This window comes from Phalacrocorax carbo, chromosome 9 (assembly GCF_963921805.1).
Source record: "Phalacrocorax carbo chromosome 9, bPhaCar2.1, whole genome shotgun sequence".
Classification (NCBI taxonomy): Eukaryota; Metazoa; Chordata; class Aves; order Suliformes; family Phalacrocoracidae; genus Phalacrocorax; species Phalacrocorax carbo.
In genome coordinates this window covers 36,042,383-36,063,769 of record NC_087521.1, presented here as the reverse complement: position 1 = coordinate 36,063,769, position 21,387 = coordinate 36,042,383, and the positions used below count along the sequence as shown (strand labels likewise).

General features: G+C 41.1%; 1 protein-coding gene across 3 annotated transcripts in view; it reads right to left on the bottom strand.

Moving 5' to 3' along the window:
• NIN (ninein) overlaps positions 1-21,387 on the bottom strand; it is a 65,424-nt gene that overhangs the window by 6,653 nt on the left and 37,384 nt on the right. The window contains exons 16-28 of one of the 3 annotated variants that reach the window (XM_064461164.1): positions 19,415-19,941; positions 16,610-18,670; positions 15,315-15,440; positions 14,604-14,673; positions 13,415-13,630; positions 12,920-13,033; positions 11,700-11,822; positions 11,075-11,188; positions 10,209-10,355; positions 8,919-9,098; positions 8,221-8,370; positions 7,590-7,688; positions 3,695-3,886 (exon numbers count right to left, since the gene is read on the bottom strand). In XM_064461164.1, the coding sequence (XP_064317234.1) occupies positions 3,695-3,886; positions 7,590-7,688; positions 8,221-8,370; positions 8,919-9,098; positions 10,209-10,355; positions 11,075-11,188; positions 11,700-11,822; positions 12,920-13,033; positions 13,415-13,630; positions 14,604-14,673; positions 15,315-15,440; positions 16,610-18,670; positions 19,415-19,941 (4,119 nt within the window). Of the gene's footprint in view, positions 1-3,694; positions 3,887-7,589; positions 7,689-8,220; positions 8,371-8,918; positions 9,099-10,208; positions 10,356-11,074; positions 11,189-11,699; positions 11,823-12,919; positions 13,034-13,414; positions 13,631-14,603; positions 14,674-15,314; positions 15,441-16,609; positions 18,671-19,414; positions 19,942-21,387 lie in introns of those variants that run through there. The other 2 variants (XM_064461166.1, XM_064461165.1) reach the window with 2 other exon arrangements.

Sequence of the window (21,387 nt, the reverse complement as noted above, 5' to 3'; positions counted from 1 at the left end):
AGCACTAAGGAATGTTATCCAAGAAACAAGTGTGTTAATAATCTTCCCTTTTCTTGGCACTGCCTTTTTACTTAATGGCCACAGCAGTAGAATGTGCCCAGGTACGACGCAAATTCTTCTTAGATGTGCAGGTACATCTGGGAAAGAACTGTAATAGGGGATGTACTTAACTAGGGATACTCAGCTCTCTTTAGCAGAAGTCCTGATATGACAGTCCTTGGTATCAAAGACATTTTGTCTAAAATAGGTTAATCCTTGTTCATAAAGCTGAAGCTATTGATACTATTAAGACAAGAGACATTATGTTTAAAAAAATTTTTATTTTCCATTTACATCAAAAAAATTTCATCTTTCCCTGTTAAGTTTATACATCTTATACAAAAACGCAGTATAAATACCCCAGGTTTTCTTCAAATCTCATATAAAATTAGTACCATTTGAGAAAAATAGTCTCTTTCCACACTGAGCAACTCCACATTTTAAATAACATAAATAAAAAGCATTTGTAACAAATTAAAAAAAAAGACAGCTTATGAACTTTCACAAAATAGCTTCTAGACAAATAAATAAAAAATAACACTGTGGAGACTTTTTTTTAGAAAAAAAGTACAAAATAATTTGATCCTCAAGTTTCTCAGCTTATGCCAGTTTGTGTGTTTGTGTGTGTTTATCATGGTAAGGAATGAGATCGTAAGCAGCCAAGCTGTCAGAGGTGCCCGATCCTCCGGTAGGAATCTGCATGCACTGCTCGCTGCTCCGGTAGCAAGGCCTAGAGAAAGAAGGCAAGTGGGATACTTCACCCTGATATCCAGGTTTTCTTTTAAATACGTACGTATATTTAGTTAAAGCAAACCACCAATACAAGCGAAGCAAGCAACGCAAGAGAAACAAACACACACACACAAAAGAAAAACATGCAGAGAATCATATATTTCTCTAAATACTAGTATTAGCACTACACATATGCAATCGAGGACATATTTAGGATGCATTTTCTAGATGCAAGGGCTCTTCTGATGGCTCATCCACGGTTTTAAAAAGATCAGTGGCCATGATTAACTGCAATTAGCAAAGCAGTTAAGTTCCTTAGAGGAAATTATCTGCCACTATATATATATATAATCTCACAGATTGCCAAATAGCATTTGTGAAAAATGCAGTCCAGCTGACCTCCTTTGAAACTTATTTGCATTTCTACGTTAAACCTAGTTGTAAGTCTTTTCCTGAGACAGGTGAACAAGCTGTTGGTCAGAGGTGATCTGAATTTTGAAATCAAGAGCTAAGAAAGGGGAAGTTGAGCAAGTCTAAGTACTCAGAACAAAAATATTGGTTAGCAGGGGTTCTAAGAGAACTTAGGAAAAGACTGGGTCATTAACAGGCTCCCAAATCTACCTATGGAGCAGGGAATACGAGAGCAAGTGCAGCGACTGCTACTGTGCAGCAGGTAAGAATCTAGCACTAGACACAGCAGAAAGTCATTTGGAATTCAGAGGAGTCCAGACAGGTTAACACAGTAGAAAAGGCTCAGGAGTTTTAATTTAGTGAAATTTGAACACATGACCGTAGCCTTTGGAGGGCAACAGCTCAAGGCTGACTGTAAAATGACGAAAATGCAGACCACAATAGCAATCATCAAAAAGCAATGAAAACTGCAAAGCATGATGAACATAAAATAATTCCAAAAAGGAGGGGGACAGCTTTGGATACCTTATCACACAGAAGGACTCAGGATCTAAGAAAGCTGCACAGTGCAAAGCAGCAAAACTAGGTGATTAAGTTTACACAGAAAGCATGGATAACCTGACGTCGTACTCACTGGTGAAAGGATGATGAGGAGGGATTAGGATGTAATTTTTCAAGTTGCTAAAGGGGACATTAAAATGGACATAAGCTCAACTAAATGTTAACCCTAGAAATCCAGGTGACGAAGAAAAATGAACAGTGAGAATTAAAGCAAGATGTGCTCACAGAAATGTCAAAATTGAGACAAACTAAAACAAATTTGGTCTTGTTTATAGTTGTAGAATGCATGTGTTTAATAATGATTTTAGAAAGTTATCCAGTAAAGCCCATGAAAAAAAGTTGTAGGAGATGTTATAAACCAGAATACCCAGTCACTTTAAGCAATAAAAATAAAATCAATAGGAAAAACTTAAAAGGATTAAGTGGATTAGTGCACTGACAGCAAATATTTGCAAAGCCTCTCAAAGTATTTTTAAATTCACGAAGCTTTCCAGAATAAAAGCTTTTACAGGAAATGTAGAAGTGATTTATCTGTATAACTACAAGTTCCAGGATGTGACTAGTTTGCAAATTGTTTCTCAGGCTTTCAAAGGCAAAATTACAAAGTCATCACTCCTAATGCAATACACAGCACATTCATTTGCAGATGTTACTGCTGTAATATGGCTTTTATTGATTTCAAAATTAAACTGCACGCTCTAATTCCCATTGTGTGTGACCAAGTACATTAGCCTGAGGTAATGCACTTCCAGCAGGACTCCGCTGAAAGGGAGAGAACCTTACAATGGATTTATTTTTACTTATTCTATATTATTTGCTGTTAAGCTCTTTCTTTGGGGGGAACTTTTAGATTACGTCTTTCTTAAAAAAGAATTCTTACTTCAGGTTTTGGAAAGTTTACAAACTGCTACTGCATATACTTTCTCTCCATAATACTTTTTTTCAGAATACACTATTAACACGTTCAGAGGTTTTTGAGCTTCAAAGTCTTGGTCTTTTTACTGTGTGACTGCAATCTGAATTTATAATGTAAAGGTGTAGGGTTTTTTCTGCTAACAGATAAAATACTAACAATTTTATTAATCTAGGTTATTTAGAGCTTTATCTTTTCTCATAAGATTCTCATAAAATAAAGTTGTAATATTATTTGAAGACCTACGGCCTGAGCCAAAGCTTTACAGATTCAGAGATTCTGTTACTTTTTGAAAACAGTCATTTGGGAGGCCTAGTCCCCAAGCTTAGTTTTATATAGGAGATGCAAACTCTCCTACCCATGGCCTATAATTCAGTTTTACATGTTAAAACACACAAAACAAAACACTAAAAGTGACTCAGCCCAATATGTGCAGTAGCTATGGTCTTCCTTGGAATTAGATTGTTTTTCCTCAGAAATGCCAATGCTGAAGTTTCTGTATAAAGGTAACAGTGTTGTCCAAACGATGTCTTGGCATGTGGCCAAATAACAAAGATTAGGCTGACCTTATAAAGAGGATTAATTTGTTTGTGTTCTGCTCTACTACAGCAGACAGATCTCCATGTGACAGCAACAGCCCCAGCTGGTATTTTATGTGTGATGGGTATGTGCTTGTGCAATATGCATAGTGTATTTTTTTAAAAAACAATGGTTCCAGACATGGACATTAGGTAAAGGAAACAAAACAAAAACCCTATAAACACTTAATGCACATTGATCAGAAGGAGAAAAGCCAGTTGAAAGTGGGTGGGAGTAGGTTTTATTTCAAAAAGATTGAAAGGACTTCAGAATTAAGCTACGGCTCAAGCCTAATATGCTAAACAGCAAAGGTTTATTTTATACTTATCTTGATAGAACTGATTTTAATTGTTGAACTGGCATAAACAGAGAACGGATCTCATCAGAACTGAAAACACAAGAAAACTAACCAGATATCGTTTTTAAAACTTGTAACCTGCAGAGTAATGAGATCTTTACCTGTTGCATGTTTGTTTCAGAGGGTCTACTTTCAAGTTCTTCCTGAAGACGTTGACTCCTCCTCTCTGCTTGTAGGAGCTGGTGTTGGAGCTGCAGGAACTGTTCCTTGGGCACCATAGCACAGCCTTGCTGCTGGAGCTCCCGGGCGTGCGGTGGCTGGCTAAGCATCACACTGGCGCTTGAGTGGAGCATCTGAAGAGTAATGTAAATCAGCCATCAGGAGAAGGCAGCAGTGCCCTTCGTACAACATATCTTTTAGTGATGCACTGGGCATCGGGTTAGTCTGGAGCCATTTCTTGTACGCAAGAGAAACAAGCCTGAACTCAGCAACGGAAGCTAAGTAGACAGCTTTTCTCTTTCCAGTGAAAAAAGACACATCTTTGTGTACAGTTTTGAAGTCTAAAGGAATCGATTTGATTCATAATTTCAGACCCGAGTTATAAATTCACTAATTTCTTATTAAATCCTGTCAAAGGTAAATGGGCCTGTGGTGAGTTTTAACTTACTGGTTCTTTTAAATTTTAACCCTGATCTGCAGCTCTTCTGAAAATAGTATCCACTTAGAAATAAAAGCACTAGCATGAGGCAGGCTGAAGAAGTTGTCCACCAGTGCTGATTAGTTCTAGTTTTTAATCTAGGCTAGAGAGAGAACGTTCTCAAAAGCAAAACAAATTGTCAGTTTAATGTATGATGACTTAAGTAATTTGATGTCAGCTGCTATATGACATTCAGTCATATCCAGTGTTTAGAATCCCATATATCTTGTTATGTTCACTACCAACTGCAGAAATTAATACACTTAACTTTCATTTCAAGACATGCCACAAGCAGAGTTTGATAGCAAGTCTGGAGACTTCCTGCATGTCTGTGCTGCATGAGCAAGAGTATACTCAGAGGGGACCTTGACATGTGGATGCATGTAGTAATCTGAGGTAGTTTAATCCAAATTTAAGTCTTGCTTTCATTAAAAAAAAGGTTACCAAATGCGTCAGCAAATCTATATAATGGAAAGGTAGTATATACCAACAAAGAATTTGTGTATCCTGGTTGTTGTTTGTGAAGTTATACTACCAGAAAATTCTTTTTGTTGTTAAAACTAGGCCTTGCATATGGGATAAAAGGATCGCATTCCTAAGAGCCCTTGCTACAGCAGAAAGAGCGCCTCAGGACAGACTTGTCCCAAACAGTTTAGCTTCCCCACGTCATTTAATTGAGTGCTGCTCCCAAGCAATGCTGTGACAGTTACTGGATGAAGGTGACTAGGAAAGAGGTGTTTCTGGCATTACCTTACTACAGTTGCATCGCAGCCATGGGAGCCCAAGTTAAACTGGCCCAGCATTCGATGAACTTCCAGAAGATATTAAAAGCTAAGATTGTTTCGTGTGACTATTTAGCATTTTCCTAGACTAAAGTAAAAGTCAGGTAAGACTAGCTGACAGTTGTAATAGCTTATAATACTAAAAAAAGACCAGAACTGTACAGTAAAACCCCCGGTGTTCCAGCAAGTTGCTTTGCACTTGAACGTATGTAGGATTAATACTTTCTTCCCATAAAGTTCAGCTGACAAAATTCTCACTCATCTTGAAACTCTGATCCCTTTGGAAGAGTTCTATAAGTTAATGTTAGTGTTTTTAATTTTCCTTTCAGAAGTGGTAGAATTAAGGTTTCAATTCATAATCATTTTTCAGTTATTGAATCCATCTGTAATACAAAGAACTAAGCATTTTTCACAGTGGTGCAGCTCTTCTGGCCCTTTTAGCATCTGTACACCTCTGCTGGCCCAGGTAAATGGAAAAAAGGTTTGTAAGTATTTAAAAATAAAACTATTTGGATTTTTTTAAATTTTCAGTAGGGTCTCTTGAACGAACTTGTCTGTAAAAGGAGCTATTTTGCTGACAATATAGCCAGTTGAAATAATGAGCTTTTGATGGAATTTCTTTAGGGTTTCCTGTAATGTTGTGAAGCACATGAGCATCTAATGAAAGAGCTGAAGAAACAGTCAATTAATATTAACAGTGTCTTAAAAATAAATACCAATTGTGTGGCTAATGAAAACAACATAGTCTTGCCATATTCATCTGTGGAAGAAAGCGGAACAGTAACGAACTTGCTAAACTATTAGGGATGACACTGCGTGCGATCACATATCGGTTAATATTAAGGAAACATTTGACAGTCTCGTGAAAAAGCATGCAGATATCAGAGGTAAATACGAATACACCTTCAAGCCTCACAGTCAATGGGTTAGAAGGAAGGGGTTGAGCCACTTTTCATTTTCTTACGATCAGTTTAATTCTTTTGGATGCAATTCATTATTTCTCTCCATTTTCATGGCAATGCCTTAGAAGTATGCACCTCCTCGGCCCACAGAATCAAACTGCATGATATACTAACTACAATGACTTTAGTGCAGATGCCAAAGGAAGAATTTTACATTAAAATGAATAGCGGCTTCTTTTCTTAAAAGATGTATGGAATAAAGTAAAAAAAAAAAAATCCATAAAAGAAAGGAATGTTTTCTCCATGCTATGGTAGTACATCGAAAATGATTGCTCTACCTTCGCACACTATTTCAGAAAGAGAACTGCACCCTTCTCTGCTAGTTCCAACCACTGAGTTCTAGTCAGGTTAGCCATGAACAAAAGGAGAACAGGCACAAAAGAGAAAGTTAGAAGTTATAAAGTGCTAAGTGAATGTTATACACACCTGCTGGGAAAGTGTTATCAGGAATATCAAAAGCCCTGCATGTTTGAAACACAAATTTTAGCAGAAAATGCAATTCCGTGCTTGGTGTTTATACTAAAGGGTTTAACAGTGTTTGGAGTTTCCCCAAAGCTTAATGAAGACTACATAAATAAAAGCACAGGGCATATAAACAGTCTTTTCAGTAACTTGTCAAAATCTCATCTTTTCTAATCCAATTTTTACAATTTCATAGCTAATTACGTAGTATATTCAGCATAACATGTTTCCCCTCTGCTTTCTTGATGAAAAACACGAAGCCTTGGAAGAAACACAGTGTTGTAAAGCCTTATCTAGAAGATGCTTTAATTTATGGAACAAGTCAAAACTGTGGTGGGTTGTTGGTTTGTTTGGGGTGGGTTTTTGTTTTTTACGTGTTTTGTGGTTTTTTTTGTTTATTGGGTTTTTTTGTTGTTTTTATTTTAATTATGTTTCAAACTGAAATTCAGGCCATCAAGTTTAGGCAAGACTGCTGCGAGACAACTCAAAGGTCCAGCTTGCCCTTAAGGGAGGCACCAACTTAACATAGTCAAGCTTGCCCGTTCCTGTAACCAAGGACAGTAAGAATTATACAGTTTTCTAACATCCAGCATGATCCGTCTCCGGCAGTGCTGAACAAACATCCACATTTACAGCAGGCGTTGGAAGAATCTCCATTGAAGTTTTCACTCACGCCTTTAGAGTAACAATAAATTGTGTAAATTGTTATTCTGTCACAATCTAGATAAGATAGCAAGGCTTAAATTCAGCAAATTATTCCTATCGTAAATAAGAACAGGTTTCTACATTAAAGAGCAGCATTATGCAAATGTCAGTTAAAACATGTAACATCAAGTTTTCTAGGAAGGAAGAGGAAAGTGTTAGCCTTGCCTCAAGCACAGAAACCAGGTTTTTTTTTGTTATTTGACTTTATATCTGAAGCCTTATGTGAATTACAATAAACCACAACATGCTTCAGAGAAGCATGTTTGTCACACTAACTTGATCATGAAAGGCGAGATTAAGGCATCAGGGGAGATTAATTCTTCTAGTTTTGATTAGTTTCCTCTGTTCCTACACATCTAGAAGCTGTTTTTAAATAAATTAATGGATTCAGTGAGATAGTGATAAAGCCCCATACTATTCAGCACAGTCAACATTGATTGAAAAGTACCTCCATTAACTGATCATCCAGTTTGACTTGCTTTTTTCTTAGCCCTTCATTTTCTGAGCTGGTTTCCAGTTCACGTTCAAGAGAATTCATCTGACTGATCTGATAAAGACAAGAAATTTCCTTAGAAAGAGTAGTTTCTTATTCTATGTTTGTTTTTTTTCCTACTATGCAAGCCATGAATCACTGCACATCAAGACAATTCACAATTAAAAGACATACGTACTTGGACAAGCGTAACGCTTTGCTGGAAGTGATGTCTAAGACATGTTATACATCGCCTCTGACACATGTTTCAAAGAATAGGCAGGATAACTGATTTTTAAGCTAAAAGTGGTAACACTAATGTACAAGCGCTGTGTATTACAGAGCACTTGAGTGGGCTGTGTTTTGTTTATGGTCCCCATGTTCTACCACTGAACTGTTTGTACTGACTCGAAGTCCTGCAGCACGTTGGCATAGACTTCCACCCTGCCTGCTCTGCAGAAGCACAGAGGACGGTCAGCTCCTCGGGACAGGGATTTGTAAGAGACAAAGAATGCAAAGCTCAGAAAAGACAATTACAGCTTACCACATCAGCTCTCAGAGGTGGGAAGTACTGCATCGAGTCACATAGTTACCATCTAAAACTAACCTTCCTGTTTGCAGATGACAACTCCTTCTGAAGCTGTTCACACTCTCTCTTCAGGCTTAATTTCTCTTGCTCTATGGCTTTGACAATACCTGACTGGCTTTGATGCTTTTGGTGCTTTAGGGAGAGGATAGTAGATTCCAGCTGTCTGATCTAAAGAGACCAGAGACAAACAAATGTGGAAAAACATTCCAGACCATTAAAAAAAATTAAATTGCATCTGCTTAAGCTAAAATACTGAGTATTTTAGATTAAGTGAGTACCAATTAGTTTCAAACTCGTGGCAGATTCTGGTGTTGCTCAAAGCTAAAATGGCAAAAATACAAAAGGTCTTTCCCTTCCTCTTCCCCATAATCTGCCTAATACTGTGAGCCAAGAAATCAGACGTGAGGAATGCCGGAATAGTAAGAAGTTTTTTGACAAAAAAATTGAAGGGCGTTAACTGAAAGTCAGATCAGACTCAGACAAGAGTTATCAGTATTTCTCTTAAAAAAGAGCTGTTTGAGACATCTTAAGAACATCTGCATTCTCAGTGCCAATGTAAAGGAAAACTATTCCATTATGCATTCTTTCTGCAAATGTTTCTATTAAGAACTAATGAGCAACATTCCTCTCCTGCATTACTCACTGCAAAATAACACGCATTAAGTTTTTCCTAGCATGCAGGGACTGCCTCTGATCTGTCAGCTTGCTCAGGTTACCTTCTCCCTGGAGTGAGTCAGGTCTGTTTTAGTGCTCTGGACTTCTCTCTGCAGCCTCTCATTCTCCTGCCTGAGCAGCTGCTGCTCCTGTTTCGTCAGCTGGTCCAGTTCATCCCAGTGTAGTTGCCTCTGTTGGTCCTGCAGCCCTGAGGAAGGCACAGCCAGTTCTAGAACCCGATTCTTAAGACAGACAGAATTGCAGGGTTAGGCCTTAAACAAAGAAGCAGACATTTTCTCTATTCAGGTGGGTTTTAAGTAGGCTTTCAGTAACTGCAGACTCTGAAGTCGCAGGATTCCCATCTTCCTCCCAGCCTACACACTGTTTTCCACTAAGAAACCCAACATGCCAATCACAGCACAAAACCAAAGCGCTTCCCTGTGCTAAAATCACAGCTAATAGCTGTGCGCCAGAACGGTTGATGTGAGTGCACCAGGTTCAACAACACAAAAAAGCAATTTGTGCTCCATTTCACAGCCTCATCAAGCAAATAATAGAACTCAGTATTATATATCATTCAGTAATAGCTGTAATTTAGTTCCTGTTGTACGATTCTGAAACAGCCTCTTTTCCATGTGGACATTAAATATTCCTTAATTACATGGCAAACAAGCCAAATTACTAACTGAATTCATAATACCAATCCCAAGGCTGCTGTCTACAACCTCCTTAATTTACAGTTCTTCATCAGTTAAGAGAGGCTGCTATAATACTGTGCCTTTCAAAACCAAGTTTGACTGAAAATTAGATCCCCTGTCAATTACTAGTTTGACTGGTAATATGTTTATAGCTTTGAGAGGTGTAAATTCATACATTGTCCATGGATATCCATCCCCTCCACCCCACCCCCCCAAAAAAAAAGATTTCAGGGAAGAATAGAGACTCAGGAAATGGACTGATCATTGCCTGTCCTTCTGTTCAAAACTTAAGTGTTTTAGAAATAAATTTAAAATCTCCACATTATATACAACTGACATGACTAATTACAGTTAACTATTTTAAAATGGAAAACTACTAAATACAGAAAAAATCATTAAAACAGGGCTTTTCGTGCACCCACCTCCTTTGAGTTTTTTAAAATTAGCTTTATCTCATGAATTTTTAAAAAAGATTTTAAAAAAAATCAATCAGTCTACTTGCTCAAGTCTGCAGCGCTGTATGTGTCCATCAGAAGGACACAAGCCAACCTAAAGAACTAGGTTGGCTACAGCAGCGGGCTACAGAAGAGCAGCAGCTAGCATCCGTAAACCCTGGCATGCAAAGCTGACTTTGAGGCACCTGAAGTCCATTACCTTTTCATTGGCATTCTGCAGTTGCTTGTGTAAAGATATCACTTCTTGTTTAAGAGCTTCCTTTTCCTGTTGCGTCACCCGTAAGTCTGATTTTAGTCGGGACATTTGAAGGTTGGTATTTTGCAGTGTTTCATCCAGACTCTGAACCTGTAACGAGCAGGAACAGAGCTTGGCATGTGCTGGACCAAGATTTCTTGTGACCTTGCTCTGCTAGGAGGCAGATGCACCACATATCATACATTTAGGATCTCTGATGGAAGGAGTGAAGCAGCAATAAGGCTGACAGCCCTCTTTAAAAACACTACATGATTTTCTGTCTTTCTTCCAAATTAGTATCCACCCACTTGGAATACAGCCACAATACTGCATTTAAGAAAGACATCTTCCACTCCTGAATATTTATTATGATATGCTGGGAAGAGAAGATTTCTCTTGAATTATTTATTCTTCCTGGCAGCCCATGGTCAACAAGAAACCCCAGGCATAGTTAGCCAAGCAGATAGCCATTCGTTCCCCTCCCCTGCCTGGTGAGGAGCCAAGCCACCGCCAGAAGAGCGGGGAGCAACAGCAGAGTCTCTGCAGTATTTTTGGAATAACTGGGCAGAATGATTTGGCAAAAGGAGCTTGGCTGTAGATGCAAAACAACATAGCTTATTCTCGGGGAGAAAAGAGTCCCTCATTGCATTTAACAAGTTTCCTCTTGTCCTTTGAGAATGTCACTTTGAAAGCCCATCAAAGCGGCCATCCTTAGGCACATGACATCTTTGCACACATCAGAAGGCAGCTGGTTTTTTATAAAAAAAAGCACTACAGGAGATTTAAAAAGTGCTTTTGATCTAGGGCTGTAACAAACATCACTATTATACCTTCTCTTGTGAAACGGTGAGCTGTGTTTTCAGTGTCTGACTCTGCTGTTCCCAGGACTTCTGTTCCTGCTTCAAGCTGCCAACTGCATTCTCTAAGCAGCTTACTTTAGCTACCTGAAATAAGATTACATTGGTAAGCCTGACTCATTCAGGATTTTCTTTAACTTAGTTTGACTTCGAGAGGGAGTTACAGCTATGCAAACAAAATGCAGGAGAGCAAAACACCCCTCAGCTCCCAGCCTGAACCTCCACACAACAGGATCATTATTTATAGTGCGCATATTAGCTACACTGCTTGAGTTCAGAGTTATGTTACAGTTGCAATAAAAGTGCAGGAACACTGTCTTCCTTGTCCTGCTGCAATATTTATATCCAGGCCTCTGTTCCTTGCAATGTTTGGAATTTTCTGCATAATCAGAGTGAAGCTGTGCTCCAGAATTTAAGCTTCCTCTTTAAGACCAGCTAGGGAAAAAAAAGACAGTGGCACATAAGCCTTTATCTGGCTTGAAGGTAAGAAAAAACTCCAGAGTAGTTTTACAGGTCAGGGTGATACGGAGAGTGACAAAAATTTTAACAGCCTGTTAAAGCATGAAGGTAGTGATGTGGATTTGCAATTCTTTCTTACCTTATCAATGCATCTGTTTAATTCCTCACTCAGGGCTTCTTTTTCTTTCTGCAGCTTTTCATTTTTAGTAATTAAGCTCGACACTTCATTTTGAAGGTCTGAGAGATCAGGACACCTGGGCAGCTGTGGAAAACAAACCTCTCAGGGGTGTTTGTGTCATTTCTGACTTTTGCATGCAAGTGTTAGACAAAGCTTTCTCTTCTCCTCTGGGCCAAGCATCCCACTCCGGGTAGAGCAGAAGAGAGGGGAGCATACTACAGTTTGGTATGAATGATCATATATGAGTATCATTGATATGATTCAGGGCATCCTTCCTGCAACAGCAATGCTAAGGATTCCTAATTGCCCTGTGATCCCTTGGATTTGCTTTAGGGCTCATCTTTTCTCTGCCTCTTCCGTGAAAGGGGGGCAAAAAAATATACTGTACTGCTGATTTCTGATCCTTTTCCTGTTTGACGCAGTGCCTTAGCTTACACTCTGCCTTCTCCTGTGCTGTTCTGTCTTTGCTCGCTCCATCTTCTGCTTTAATTACACTCAAGCCCCAATCCACTCTTTACTGAATAGGCCTCATCATCTTTTGCTTATTAAGACCATTATCAATCCTAAGCATTGAGTGCATCAAAGGAGTGCTTTACATTGTAAAGAAAATTACTGTGTGGAGCCCTAATAGGGGAGCTAATTCATCTGTAGCCTTCATTATCCATGTTTGTTAGCATATATTTACCGCCAGTTGAACCATGCTTACACAGGCAATAACCGAGCCCTCCAGGAAATTGTCCTCAGAAGTTGTGAGACATCGAAGTCTCCAGATAGAAAGAATTCCTCCTGCTAAACCTGAGAGGACATGCTGGAAGAGACCAGTCCTTAAACTGAGCTATATGGCTATCACTAGTTACACAGGAAAATGTCCCCCTGCCTATCCCATCTGCACAAACCAGAACAGCCCTGTCTATTCCTTGATTAGAGCTTTACATCTTTGTCTTCGTTGTCAAAGCCTTTGTAGAATCACTACTCAGGAAGACCTTTTGGCAGAGGTTAAGTGAAACCAACTGTATCTGAACAATTGTGCATTGTACCTGGAGACTGTTTCAAGAGATTTTCTATCCCCCTACTGTTATGGCCTTTCTTTAAAGAAATTAAGTATTCCCAACTCGGCAAGAGAGCAGGGCACACTAAGAGACAGCCGGCATTATCTGCTGGCACTCAACAGGATGCCATACCTGTTTTGTCTTCTCGAGTTCCTGCTTAAGGATGTGGTTCTCCTGCTCCAATATATGAGCTTGCACCTTCATTTTTGAGAGCTCCATCTCCAAGGAAGACACCATATTTGATGACTGCAAAAAGTAAAAAAGCTCAGAGACACACAGAGTAACGAAGGTAAGCCAGAGGATGCTGCAGCCAGTGGCACGGGTTAGAGCTGGGCTGGCACTGGACTGAACAGAACAGGCATGCTGGAAAGCACAGGTAAATATTGGACATCACTAAGCTCCATTTTCAAGGCAAACCTTCACACTTCTACCTCCCTGCTTTTGGCTGCTGCCATGCTTTCCTTCCACCCCCACTGCTGCACGCATGTACGTTTGCAGCTAGTACTAAGGAAAGTTCAGCTTTGAAAGACCACGTGTGGCTCAAGAAAGGGATGCTAATTCCGTAGCACCTGTGCATTCCTAAAAGTTCAGTTGTTTCATATTGTTAGAGACGATGTAACCCCATACCTTTACTTTGGAGTTTTCCAGTTCCTCTTTCAGTACCAGTCTCTCCTTTTCCCATTCTTCCAGGGTACATTTTCCCACTTCCCTTTCCTTTTGCTTGAGCACCCTTGCCAGCTGTTGATTAAGATCCTGCACATCTGCTTGATTTTTGGAGTTCCTCTGGCTAAGTTCTGTATTTTCAGAGTCCAGCTCCTGGTTCCTGGTCTTCAAATCTGCCACCTGAATTGGGACAGCAGCATCAGTTACGAATGCTTTTACACTAGGGATGAGAAAGAAAAAACCTAAAAAAAAATCTATTAAGATGATTAAAAAAACCTGACAAGCGTCACTCCAGTTCAGTGGTGGCCTGGGACAGTGGGGCACAGCTGTTAACTGTACTCTACATAACAGTCATGACCCTGGTAGCACTGCTTTATTTCCCTATTGCTATTTAACTTGCTACATGCCCTAATTTTAGGCCAGATCAAGTAGAACCATATTTAGGAGTAGGAGTCCTCCTGATGGCCTGTTGCATGCACGGTCAACCTCAAACACTGTTAATTTCTCATAATTCGCCTCAATTACATCAGCTACGATACCAGTCACCCAGCAAACCACTCTCTTCCTCCTTCCCTTTGCCATGCTGATGTATATTTTGAGGGTTATGCTGGTGATCTAGTAGATTATTCTGAGCAAGCAGAATTTTACTAAGCAATACTAAGGAGGACATGAATGTAAGAGCTACTTAAACCTTCTACTTTGCCTAGCATAACAAACCTCCCTTAAAATAAAAGCTGCATTCTCACGGATACAAGCAAAGGGTCACAGCTGGCAGCATTCCTAGACCCAGGCAGCTGGGAAATAAGTAGAGGCTGAGTCACATAACCTCTGTTTCCCATGGGCTACTGCAGAGCATTACCCACAAAGACTACAAAAGATAGATTTTTAAATTTATATTTCTATTAAATAAACTTCCCAAGTTGACTATGGAAAGTGCTCTCAAGCCCGTAAGCTAGATAGTTACAGTAGCCTTGCAGTTGTCTTCTGATCACGTCAAAACAAGCCTCATCAATCCCAAGGAGTTAATGAGAACAGTCATCAAAAGTTTAAATGTATATAATCATCATTTTCTGCTGCCTTTGTGACCATCTAAGGAACAGCTTTTGTACAGTGATGAAATCTACAGAGAAGGTTATGGGCTCAGTCTGTATACCTGCTTTTTCAGGTTGTCAACCATCTTCTGTACGGCCACTTTCTCCTTTCTCACAGCCTCTATCTTTTGCCTACAGAAAAAAAAAAAAAATGAAAGCTCATTAGCATTAGGGTCACTTGTTAATAGACGCACCTACAAGAATGGGTTGGGTTTGACATCACCAGAAAAGGTAATTCTGGATATTTATTCATTGCTTAGCATCACTGTTTTGCATAGGCTTGGCAAGTGCTCAGTTCCTCAAAGTACTCCCTGTAGTTCTTTTCTAGGCGGGAAGAATACTCCCAGGGTCATGGATGGTTATCTGCTTGCAGAAGACCAAGTCACTCAAATACTGTCACATTGTACCTCTTCCTGCCTTTTCTGAGGCTGCACCCGCCCGACAAGCTCTGCCTTTGCTGAAGCAAGAATTGCATCAGGTCATCTCATAAGTAGGCCCTGTGTTTGTATGAGTTACTGGGTCATCTGAACTCCTATAGTTAAGCCCCTGCTTTGGCTCTAGGAATGGGCAGGACAAGCTGGGGCAGGTGACAGGGACGAGGAATAGACAAACCAGCTGGATTTCCAGTGGGCACCATGCAATAAACCCATTTCAAATTTTGTAGAGTATCTAACACATGAAGGACCTTTGAGAGGAGGGACATAACCATCATGTCTGCACCGCAGCGAGGGCCTGAAGGCATACATGTGGTACGTGCCCCATCGAATCCTTACCACATTTCTTCCTGGGATCCGTTTAGCTCCCTCAGTTTCAGGCTGGAAGCACTACCTTCTTCATTTAATAAAGTCACTTCATTTTTTAGAATAGCATTTTCTTCTCTGAGCTTCTCGGCTTCACATCTGTGGCAGAGACACAAGACAAGTGAAAACTGTTTCTTTATATCATCTAGGCCCACAGGGAGAAAAATTACTACAAGCCTAAGCTACCTGTAATATTTCAAACAAAGCTGCAATTGACTTTTTATGTATGAACTGTATATGGATTTTAAGTTTCATTTAGTAAGAGCGCTTCCCAGATCCCTGAAAAAATGGCTTTACGTGCATGTTTTTGTACATATAAATTTAGTTAAAATCTAAGATACCTAATAAAAGTTTCTCACTGATATCGTGCTATACCTTTCGCTCCTTAAGTTACAAACAACATAAACAGCTTAACACCACACTATGCAGCTTGCTAGGAGAGCAACCTCTTTCCCCAGCTGTTTCTAGAGTCCAGTATGCTGGGCACAGCAGCGTTGGAAAGTGCCTTTTCTGCCCCGAGGTGACTGTAAAGACATAACTTAGCCGTGCTGTAATACCTGGAAAACAATTTCCCGGTGCTGAACAATAATTAAGCCACTTGTGGCCACTTCATGGCCTCCAAGAACATCCTTGCTGAAGTACAGCAGTTAAAAACAAGTAGGTAAAACCTCTGTGTTATAATGCTATTTACCATGTCACACACCTGATGGATTCCTAACATTAAGTGCTCCTGCTTGGAAAAAAGTTACCAAAATTCTTTAGTATCAACTTGAATGTTGAGAAAAATAGAAGCACTTTTAGCATTCCAAGTAACATTCAGTACTAGAAGAGAGCAAACCGAGTGAAGAAGTGATATTAGTAAAAGCTAAAAGCGTTCTGGAAGTGTTACCATAGTATTGTGGACATAAAAATACAGGGTTTTCTGATGTACAGTAAACTACACGCTGTGAAGGTGACTACATCCACAGAGAGAAGAGCTGGCAGGTTGCTCCTGTTTTACCATTCACGTTAGGTCACAGTCAGAGAGGAGTAAGTCACACACATTTATTTCAACCGTCGTTATCCACGATTAATCAGCCTGCTTGCTAGTAGTTAGAGTCCAAGGCACTGTTTTCTAATCAAAGTTAAACTACAGTGGTTAATGCAGCAACCGTACGACAGGCAGGCGGCTACGAAGCGATGAGTGGGACGCTAGGTTAGTTTCTAAGCGGCACGTTTGATTACCGTGGGGCCGGCACGTTTCCCACAGCTTTGCAAGCGTACGTTACCTCAGAAGATCAACTTTTTGCTGCAGCTCAGTGCACGTGCTTTGTAAGCCGTGCGTCACTGTATTCCTCTCCTCTCCCTCTTCGTGGAAATGCATGTCGTTCGGGTTAACCAGAGCAGCAGCTTTCTCCTTCAGCTTTCTGCCCGGCTCTTGCAGCTCTCTCTTTTCCGCCGGTGTTTCTCTCACCATGCTGTCGCTTTGGGCGTGCTTGTCTTGCTGACCTGTAAACGCGGTGGCATGTTCTTCCAGCTTCCCAAGCTGGCATCGCAGTCTTAACTTGTCACCGTGTGCATCTACGTTTCCTTGTGCATCTTCTTCTTGGACATCTTCCAACTCTCTAACTTTCTGGAGGAGCTGTGTGTTTTCCTCTCTGAGCTTGATACTTTCCAGTTTACAATGAAGGCTTCTCAGCTTTTGCAGGCTGTCTTCCAGCACTTTATTTTTTTCAATTAACTTTATCATTTCAGATTTCAGATCCTCATTTTCTACCTGAATTTGTTCTTGCAGTGACAGAAGTTTAGCCTGTGCCGTTGATCTGTCTTCCAACTCTTCCACCCTTTTCCAAAGCTGAGCTATTACGCTTTTCAGGTCACCATTTGTTGACCCAGGAGCACGATCAAGCTGGAGAGAAGCTTCACTCAGTTCTTCAGCCTTCTCAAGCTCAACCTGCAGCTTCAAAGCATCAGAAACAAACCCGTTATTTTTGGGAGCTATTCTGTGATTTAGCAGATGAACCTTCTGCTGTTTAACATCATTGTGTAGCATTTTTGGTCTGGGAACTCTCTGAAGAGTTTTCTTGAGATCTCTCTTTTTTTTCAGCAGAGGCACCCAAGAAAGCAGCTCTTGATTCTTGTCACAGTCCTGATTGCCATCAGCTTCCAGCGCTGCTTTGCTTCCTTGCATCTGACACCCCTGCACCTTGAGTGCACGGCCGCCCGCTCCGGTTTTAACACATGCTTTCTCCAAATCCGAATCACCCTCCATCACTTCTTCCAGGTCTGTAGCATCAGCCTCCGAAAGCGGAAGGACACTCGAATCTGTTCCCTTGTCTGCATCTTTACAATCGCTGGGCCACCCTTCAAAAGCGGGATCTATTTCATCTGGCAGCTGAGATCGTTCTGAGCCCGAGTCAGAGCAGCCGGGACTGGGAGGTTGCGGGGGCTCCCGCTCCGCAGCTTGCAGCCTGCGCTGCAGCCGGACGATCTCAGCAGCCATTCTGACATTTTCCTTCACAGCTCGCTCGTGCACTTTCTGCAGATTTAAGAGGACATCCGCATCATCTCCCAGAGGCGCCACACCAGAGAAAGAAGCAATTTTGCTCTTTGCTTTTGCATACTCGTTTTCCAGAAGCCTATAATGATTTTGTAGTGCAGAAAAACTGTGGGTCTCCCACTGCAGTTTCTGTATTTTCCCTTGAAGGTTTGAGATTTCCAAACTTAACTCAGCCTTTTCCGTTTCTGCTTTAACACAAATGTCTTTGTTTAAACTCTCCAAAGCAAGAAGTTTGGAATTGAGTTGGTCTTTCTCTCGCTTATATTCACTGTCAAGCCTCTCCAGCTTTTGCCTAACCAGCTTCCCATTTTCCTCCACCATGAATATATGCTCTTCTTTGTTCTTTAGCTCTTTTTCGTGGTCATTTTGGAGTTGTGTTATTTTATCATTCAGCTTCTTCTCTTGCTTCTCAGCAGCATTCCTCAGGTCTCGCAACTCCTTCTGAAGCTGCTCTCTCTCGCACACAAGCTTGTTCACTTCTTCCTTGAAGTTTTTCTCCAGGAGATCTTTCTCCTGGGTCAGGGCAGAAGAAACAGCCTTTTCATTTGCCAGACTTTCCTTCAGTTGCTCATGAGCTTCAGCAACCTCCTGAGCAATTTCATCCTTCTCAAACTCCCACTGAGATTTCTCCTCTCTCTGCTGTTCGGCAAGTTCACACAACTCTCGCTGGTAACGTCCTTCCAGATTTTGGATCATTTCTTCATATTTTTTCACAAGTGTTTGAGTTTCAACAGAAAACTGAGTTTCTGCATGAGATGCTCTTCTGTTATAGTCACTTTCCATTTTTTTCCTAAACATGGTTAACATAAGATATTACTAAACTCTGGGCTAACTCAGAAAGAGATTCAAACGCCTTTTTAGGCTAAATAAAATAAGCTGAAAAATTACTTTTTCACTAAGTTTTAGGTGAAGTACTATTTGACGGGTGTTTCTGAAAGCCAAAATGAAATTTGAGGCAACTTGTTGAAACTTCAGAAATAGAAATTGCCTTGGAAAAGTGTAACTCATTAAATGTCCCCAGAGAAAGGTTTCATGTACAACATCTGCCTTTCTATACTTGTCATCAGATTTGTGGGGGCAGATATTCTCACCCCCATCTCTTCCTGTCACCCCAGGGTGGTTTCAGCTTCTTTTGACACTTGAACTTGGCTAAATGCCTTTGCCAGCCATCCCTTTACTTCTTCAGAAAAGAATTCTGAAAACCCCAATGCTTTAAAAGTACAAAGCAGGGATTTGTAAAGCACAGGGATCCTGAACAGAGCTCAAATTAATCATGCCTGGTTATATGTTAACACTGTTGTTGCCTCTGGGCGAGCTAAAAATCAATAGAAATATCTGCTTGAGAAAGGTCAGAAGAAAAAGCCCCTGGATAGCAGCCTGGTGTTCTGGAATAAAACAGGTAACAGCACTGGACAATTAGTACACTTGAATTAAGCATCAGGAGTCATTTCTGCACTGGGTTCACCTTGGTCACCATGCCAAGACATCGAGGGCAGCGTACACCACTGCGGTCCCCGCCAGCGGCGGCACTCACCTTTCCTCCTCCAGCTCCCGCTCGTGCTTCCTCAGCAGCTCTTGTTGGAGCTCTTCCTTCTCCAGGGCATGCACCTCCGCCATCGTTTTTAGTTGCTCATGAAAGCCACGTTCCAGCTCTCCCTTCTCTTCCTGTAGCGTCTGCACCAAAACCCTCATTTTTTCTTCCACCCAGACACCATTTTGAATCAGTTCTTCCCGTTCTTGACTGAACTCCTCATTTACCTGCTCCAGCCTGGCTCTGACATCTTCTTCATGCTCCTGCCTCAATACTTCTTGCAGATTGGCTTTTTCCTCATCAAAACTCAGTTTTAATTTCTTCTTCTCATCATTATGTTTACAGACAAGCTTTTCTTGCTGTTCTCTGAGCAGTGCTGCCTCTCCTTGCAGCTCTGCAATTTGATTTCTAAGGCCAGTTATTTGCTTTTCCATGACGTTTATCTCCTCAGCGTACCTCTTCCTCATATCCTCTTGCTCCTTCTCACAGTGGATTTTTGTCTCATCTAGCTGCTTTTCGTAATGGCTCACCTACAAAAAGGACAGATTTGAGTGGTTCATTTTCTACAGAATGTTTTACAGTGATGTTTTTCCAACATTTCTGTATTGTATATTTCCATATATTCTACAGAACTTTTTGGTTTACACATTAGCATCTTATATTGATGTCCTTTGCAAAGAACGCTAAAGTGCTCAGCTTAATTTCTTACTGGGATAAAAATGATTATCATGTAGAAGCCAGTGAAATTCATGCTTTTCCATTAAACAAATTTATGAAAAAAAGAAGCTACTAACAACTTAAGTCAGTTTTGCAAATTACAAATGGAGTCTTATTTCGCTGATTACTTTTTCAAAACCTTTCCCAAATTAGGAGGCAAATGAGTTTTTTTTAAAAAAACCAACCACCCAAACCACAAGTGACATAAGACAAACCCTTAAGGAAAAGTTAAAAAGTAATGATTTTGGGGTCATATTTTATCAGTCCCCTTTTCCCATTCCCAGGTTCACCACAACACAGTTTCAGCATACCTGTGTTATGCCATAAATGAAGTGAATAGATTATCATTACATAGCAATTATAATTATATGGCCATCTCTCATCTGGAGATGGGCACTGGTCTGACAGATGCAGGAGAAGCCCAAGACAGCCCCTAATTTCTAGTCCTGAACCAACTCTTGCAGAACAAGCCTGGCCATCTCTTCTATACCAGTGCACCTCACCTGCTGAGCAGGGCCAGTCTCGCTTGCTTAGAAACACCAGGACCCTGACACAGATGCTAGCACAGGCCGGTGGTAGGAGTTGTGCTGTGCCCAAAGCTGTGCCAGCTCGCCCTAGCACTGTACGTAGGCACTGGAGCAGAGCCCCCCCAGCCTCATAAGCCCATCTTGACCCAAGCTTTTCCCATGTAGAGCCAAAGGAGATATTTCTGTACACATGGTAAGATTAATCTGCAGGTGGACATCCAGAAAATCATAGATTCATAGTATCATTAAGGTTGGAAAAGACCTCTAGGATCACCAAGTCCAACTGTCAACCCAACACCATACATCTCCTAAACCATGTCCCCAAGTGCCATGTCTACATGTCTTTTAAATACCTCCAGGGATGGTGACTCCCCCACCTCTCTGGGCAGCCTGTGCCAACGTCTGACCATGCTTTTAGTGAAGAAGTTTTTCCTAATACCCAACCTAACCCTCCCCTGACGCAGCTTGGGGCCGTTTCCTCTCGCCCTGTCACTGGTGACCTGGGAGCAGAGACCAGCCCCCCCCTCACTCCAGCCCCTCTCAGGCAGCTGCAGAGAGCGAGAAGGGCTCCCCTCAGCCTCCCCTTCTCCAGGCTAAACCCCCCCAGCTCCCCCAGCCGCCCCCCAGCACACTTGTGCTCCAGACCCTGCCCCAGCCCCGCTGCCCTTCCCTGGACACGCTCCAGCCCCTCAAGGCCCTTCTTGTCCCGAGGGGCCCAAACCTGAACACAAC